Source organism: Ceratosolen solmsi, unplaced genomic scaffold, assembly GCF_000503995.2.
Source record: "Ceratosolen solmsi marchali unplaced genomic scaffold, CerSol_1.0 scaffold11, whole genome shotgun sequence".
NCBI lineage: Eukaryota > Metazoa > Arthropoda > Insecta > Hymenoptera > Agaonidae > Ceratosolen > Ceratosolen solmsi.
Window position 1 is genome coordinate 12,141,572 of NW_011948416.1, and position 6,436 is coordinate 12,148,007.

The window sequence follows — 6,436 nt, forward strand, 5'->3', positions numbered from 1 at the left end:
GCCCGTGGTTTATGGGAGGGGGGGGGGGAGGCTCGGCGCGCTCCGACCAAATAAGGAAGGCGTCCGCATGTGCGCGCCAGCCGGGAGAAAGCTGAGCTCGCACACGACGCGCAGTCTGTCACCCCCGGGCGCGTTGGTGTGGACACGGGGTCGCCTTGCCGAGTTCTGCGGACGTTCCTGAGCACTGAGCGTCGAGGAAGGTTCGTACGCGTTTGCGTGTTTACATTCTCTCTCTCTCTCTCTCTCTCTCTCTCTCTCTCTGTCTCTTTCATTCTCTTTCATACTCACTCTATTAATCTCTCTCTCTCTCTCTCTCTCATTTGGGCTCTCTCTCTGTCTCTCTCTCATTTGGGCTCTCTCTCTGTCTCTCTCTCATTTGGGCTCTCTCTCTGTCTCTCTCTCATTTGGGCTCTCTCTCTGTCTCTCTCTCATTTGGGCTCTCTCTCTGTCTCTCTCTCATTTGGGCTCTCTCTCTGTCTCTCTCTCATTTGGGCTCTCTCTCTGTCTCTCTCTCATTTGGGCTCTCTCTCTGTCTCTCTCTCATTTGGGCTCTCTCTCTGTCTCTCTCTCATTTGGGCTCTCTCTCTGTCTCTCTCTCATTTGGGCTCTCTCTCTCTGTCTCTCTCTCATTTGGGCTCTCTCTCTCTGTCTCTCTCTCATTTGGGCTCTCTCTCTCTGTCTCTCTCTCATTTGGGCTCTCTCTCTCTGTCTCTCTCTCATTTGGGCTCTCTCTCTCTGTCTCTCTCTCATTTGGGCTCTCTCTCTCTGTCTCTCTCTCATTTGGGCTCTCTCTCTCTGTCTCTCTCTCATTTGGGCTCTCTCTCTCTGTCTCTCTCTCATTTGGGCTCTCTCTCTCTGTCTCTCTCTCATTTGGGCTCTCTCTCTCTGTCTCTCTCTCATTTGGGCTCTCTCTCTCTGTCTCTCTCTCATTTGGGCTCTCTCTCTCTGTCTCTCTCTCATTTGGGCTCTCTCTCTCTGTCTCTCTCTCATTTGGGCTCTCTCTCTCTGTCTCTCTCTCTCTATTAATCTCTCTCTCTCTCTCTCTCTCATTTGGGCTCTCTCTCTGTCTCTCTCTCATTTGGGCTCTCTCTCTCTCTGTCTCTCTCTCATTTGGGCTCTCTCACTCGTTCCGTCCGTCCATTCTTGGCTTTCTCGGTGGCGTCGACTCGCTGGTGACAAAAACCAGTGGGCTAAGACGCGGACGAGCGGCGTCTGGCGCAATTTTCCCAGGCAATAACTTTGCTGACGGCGAGCTGCTCTGTTGGGGACACCTGGCATCGGCACGAGTCAATACGCTCCACTGGTGCGGACCGACATTGATGGTCGGCGTGTGTCGGTAGTTGAGGATTTTAACCCCCCGGGTTTTATTCGCGAGGGAACGAGGGGTTTGGTAAATTGTGATGAACGAGAGGTGCCTTTTACTTGGAAAACTCGTAGTCCGAGATTTAATCGACCGATAGGACGCTTTCTCATCTCCAGCCAAGTAAGCATTTGTTCCACTCTCCTTTACTCTTATGCACCAAGACCCTTTGGCTTTCGTAACGCTCTCCTATAATGTTAATTTTATTATTTGCGAGTGCGCGATTAGTGTGAGAATGCAGTATAATCGTGGAATTATTAGATCGATTGTCAATCGAAATGAGACTCCGTCACACTCGTCCCCGAGTAAACTTCCGCCTTCGTTTGTATATTACATTTACGAGTGCCAGCATTGTGCAACTATCGTAAAAAGTAAAAAGCTAATGAATCGTTACAATAAGGGAATTATAATTCACGGTAATACGGCAATTGTACAATGTTGTTTTAATACAATTCTTGTTAAATGGAACATTGATTTCCTCTTACCTTCATTCGTCCGCATGAATTGCGTGAAATTTGGTATATGCGAACAAATTATGCGAATGTCTGCTCGACTTATTAGTTTTTAATTAGCGTTATTCAACGGCAGTGGCTTTTCGACTATTCATACGAACACCACTGCTGTCGTATTCACTTTTTTTCTCATTCATAATAGCGACGACCCTTTCGTATTACAGGTAAGCTGATGTCGCTGATGCCGCGCTATTTATCTGCATATTTGGCCTTTCGCTCGACAGGCGCTTATATGCTTGCATTTTGCAGCGGATAAAATCCTTTAGGCAGCGATGGCCATTGGAAGACCGCACGCATTGCGTGTGAAAATTCCACGTAATTTATTGGTGATGCGAGGACATTTGTAAACTTGGAGTGGGTGAGAGGGAGGGAATTGAGTATCGAAAACCTTTTCAAGTTTACAAATAATTATAACCTTATTTCTCAATATCAAATGCATTCGATAATACGCAAAACGAGATTAATGATGCCAACAATGTTTCAACGTCAGCTAAAAATTTTTTTTTGGCCGTCGCATTTGTTTAAAAAGAGAAAAGCAATGCTCACATTATCATTAAAAATTATGTTTACAATAAATTATGTGCATAATAAATAGTATAATGGATATTTGGGGGACTCGGGAAAATCTATGAAAAGGTACAGCTTTTTCGAACGGTCAAACAGTTTGGCCGCGATCCAGCTTTTATCAATTTTTATTTTTTGTCGAGGTTTATCTTCGAGACAGACCCTCGAGAACATTGATTTTCTTTCTTCAAACATTCTGCTTGAAACTCGCCGAGTCCTTGGCTATTATGTTTCAAATATTTTCCAGTACCAGCAACAGCAGCAGCAGCAGCAATAGCAATAGCATCCGTTGCTTATTATCTTGTCCTTCGTTAAATTAGATGTGTAAAAGACCCAGGAGGCCTTTCATCCATTGGGTTGGTATTCGTACAAAATTAGGAGGGATCTCGTGAGACACGAGAAACAACAGTTATAATTACGATATAGTCGACGTGGATTTTTTATTTTTTCTTCATTTTCTTCTTTGTTTGTTTTATCACTTAATTAATGCGAGTCGCGTAATGTCTCGGGTACACATATACGGGGACCGTCTGATCTTGTTTCTCTCTTCTTTTGCGTTACTCGCCAGCAACATTAACGTTGCCGGTTCACGGAACCCATTCATTGCCCGGTTTCGTCGCGCACTCGTACGTGCGTATATATAGTCTGGGCGTGCGCACGTGTAATGTGATTGCGCTTCGAGCCGACCTCGAGACTTCGCACGCGATGTATGAATGTACGAATTGTAGTTACTCTCGTGCCTGTTTATGAATGCCTGTACGCGATTAGGCCTCCTCGCGTGTGTTTATCGGATACTTTTAATTACGAGCTCGCCAGACTCTGCAATTCTGCTCCCTTTCATTTCCCCTCCCCTCCTCCTCCTTTTTCCCTTTTCCCGCTCGACTTAAGTCTGCATTATCTAGAAAGGCAATTGTCTTAATCGGATGCGATAGGACGTTGCTGCCGGGATTCACTGGGCGAGACTTTATGGAGTATTGTAATTATTTGGCTTAAATCGTTAGGGGAAGACTTTGTTTTCGTTTAGTAGCCTTCGAGCGACTCTCCTTGCGCGGTAAATCGTCAGAAACACTGGGAATCTATTCATAATCCGCTCTTATGATGATTTGCAATTTTTTCTTTATAATATTGCATTAACGCTTGTGCACTACAGTCCGAAGGCGAATCGAAAGGCCTGTACGCTATATTGTGGCTTACGCATTTCTTAGAGTATACAGTCTATGCTTAGAGGGCTGATTCACTATCATTAGTAAGTTTAACGATTTTTTTTTTTGCGTTACGAGGTGTCAATCTCCACGGTGCTAAGGAATATTCTCGATACGCTCTCACGTACGCACTTGTCAATCTTAACGAGTGTTCCGTGATTAGGGATGAGATTCTTGGAGAGCAAGAGTCGAGAAATGACGGATTAACGAGAGGATCGGTCGATTATGCAGGTAGGTCCTTGCACGAAAAGGCGTCAATACGTTTATTCGAGGATTGGCATTGTCGACTTTTATTGGATTGTCATTCGATTTGCTTTGTCGATTGACCGTACCGTTCTTCCATTACGATCGTGTCGAGCCTTCGTCTCTCGGTGAGGCTATTTCACGAAAAAGTTTCTTGACCGCTAGCGTAAATCGGGCTATTGGCGCTGGACGGTTTTCTTATATCCTGGTTAATACCTGGATTTGGTAGAGTGTGCGCAAGTGCGGACGAAGGTTGTCCCGTTAAGAGCATAATCCGAGAGTCGTCGGTAAATGGGGGAATGGTTTGTCGAGCGTCATAGGTAATAATGCTATTTTAAACATTTTTACGCAGTGACGAAGTTGAAGGAGAGTGGTTGAAATGCTCTCCGAATACAATTTTCACTTTCGAGCCGAGTGTCGATCGTAACGTTCCGTCCCTTGAAATTTATTATTATCATTTCACATTTTAAAGTGGAATGGCGAAGAGATGGCGGTGGTGGTGGGGGATGATAAGTTGTGATTTAGAGGGGGTGGGGAGAGGCACGCACGTGGCCCAATGCTGTAGAGTAGCGAGCAGCCAAGGGTCAAGTCTTTTGTCGAAAGAATTGCTTAGGCGAAGAAGGACGCAAAGTTTTCGAGTCGTAACCTTAATAATTCCTTATCCCACGTATTGCTTTCAGATGATGACTGAATTTTGACGGCCTTGAAGTCCCGGGGGAAAAGAAATTATTAGACGCGATGGGGAAGCTTCTGAGTCTCTTGGCTCGAGACGAGTCGACCTGCTGTACTCCTCAAAAGTACGATGTCTTCCTCGATTTTGAAAGTAAGTAACAACGTCTCAGCGAATTAATTGTATCACACGATCCATATTTTTATTAAGCACCTCGCTATTACCGTGTGACAAAAAATGTCCATTGTTTCTCAATAATGTTGCAAAGAAGTCGAGACAAAGCATGTTTGTAGAACGTAGTAGTAGCCAAGCTTATCCGAGCGAGCTTTTAAGGCTGACTACACGCCGTTTGAGCTAATTAACATTGTAATAGTAGTATCGGACATTGTGTCCTTAATTTCACTCGATATCGATTTCGAATAATCGAACTGTACGACGACCATCTCCGCGAATGATACTGGAAATGAATAAAAGCCACGTTCGCAATAAATCGTAAAGAATGACGATCTTTTGTTCTCCAGATGCACAGCCATCGGACATCGAACGCGAGACCTTCGAGGCTGTACAGAGGGTTTTAAAGAACTCCGAATCCATACTGCAGGAGATTCAGTGCTACAAGGGAGCAGGAAAGGAGATACGCGAGGCGATATCCGCACCTACGGAGGAATGCCAGAGAAAAGCTTATCTCACGGTCGCTCCATTGGTCGCCAAACTCAAGCGATTCTACGAGTTTTCCTTAGAACTTGGTGAGTCTAAAAATCAATACACTTTTAAATCAATTACACGTTGCGCGCGAGCGCCGAATTTCCCGTAATATCGCCGCCGGTTTTATCTTTAACGAAATAAGTCTGCGGCGTCTCGATCAGTTTTGCATTATCGAAACCGCTGCGAGGTCCGACTTTGACGTCCTTCGCGTCTAAGTCAATTTCTAATTCTATTACTATCCGAATGCTTCATTATTATTATTAGCCTTCACCCAAGTCTCTAATATATTTTCATGAAAAAGCTCGCGTTTAACTAAAATCAATGACGCCCGTATTTATAACGTACTTGTGGTGCCAGCGTACAACGAACCTGCCTCAAAGCAAAAAAACCAAAGAAAAGAACCGCTGACTTTTCCGGCCGAGTCTACTAAATTAACGTTAGTGGCCTTGGACCGCAGGTCAAATTCCGCGTGACAGGCCCCGGGCGAGCTTCCTAATTATTCTCAAAATGATGTAATTCCAATCGGCACGAATCCGCGAGAGAGAAGAGGAATCGCCGCTATGCCTCCAATTAGCTTTGCCAAACTCTCCTCCCCTGTCATTTCCCTCCTGTAGCATCCGAGGCGCCGGCGGCCTCACAGAGCCACAAAACACGTTACCTCTGATCTCCCAGTCAATCTCCCCATCCAGCTAATTCCATTTGCCCGTCTGAATTCCAGAGCGGGTGGTTCCGAAGATTCTTGGCCAGCTGTGCTCGGGTCACCTGTCGCCTACCCAGCACCTGGAGACGCAGCAGGCCCTGGTCAAGCAGCTCGCCGAGATCCTCGAGTTCGTGCTGAAATTCGACGAGTTCAAGATGAAGACGCCCGCGATCCAGAACGACTTCAGCTACTATCGTCGCACGCTCACGAGGGCCAGCCTCACCCGCCAGGACAACGCCACCGAGCGCGACCTCGTCGTCGGCAACGAGCTGGCGAATCGCATGTCCCTCTTCTACGCCCACGCCACACCTATGCTGCGCGTTTTAAGCAACGCCACCATCACTTTTCTCATGGACGTAAGCCTCCGGCGATCTATATCGCTGCTCGTTATGGATAATCGTAATGACCCGGGACACTCGCTCGTTATCCCGCGCGATGCGATTCCGTGAAGGAAGAGGGGTGGATGGGGGGGGGGGGGGG

General features: G+C 46.3%; 1 protein-coding gene across 1 annotated transcript in view; it reads left to right on the forward strand.

Moving 5' to 3' along the window:
- Window positions 1-123: 123 nt before the first annotated feature.
- Window positions 124-6,436, forward strand: part of LOC105359324 (protein FAM49B) — a 10,001-nt gene continuing 3,688 nt past the window's right edge. The window contains exons 1-4 of the mRNA XM_011495895.1: window positions 124-200; window positions 4,562-4,704; window positions 5,073-5,297; window positions 5,975-6,312. Of these exons, the coding sequence (XP_011494197.1) occupies window positions 4,620-4,704; window positions 5,073-5,297; window positions 5,975-6,312 (648 nt within the window). The 5' untranslated portion in view covers window positions 124-200; window positions 4,562-4,619. The remainder of the gene's footprint in view (window positions 201-4,561; window positions 4,705-5,072; window positions 5,298-5,974; window positions 6,313-6,436) is intronic.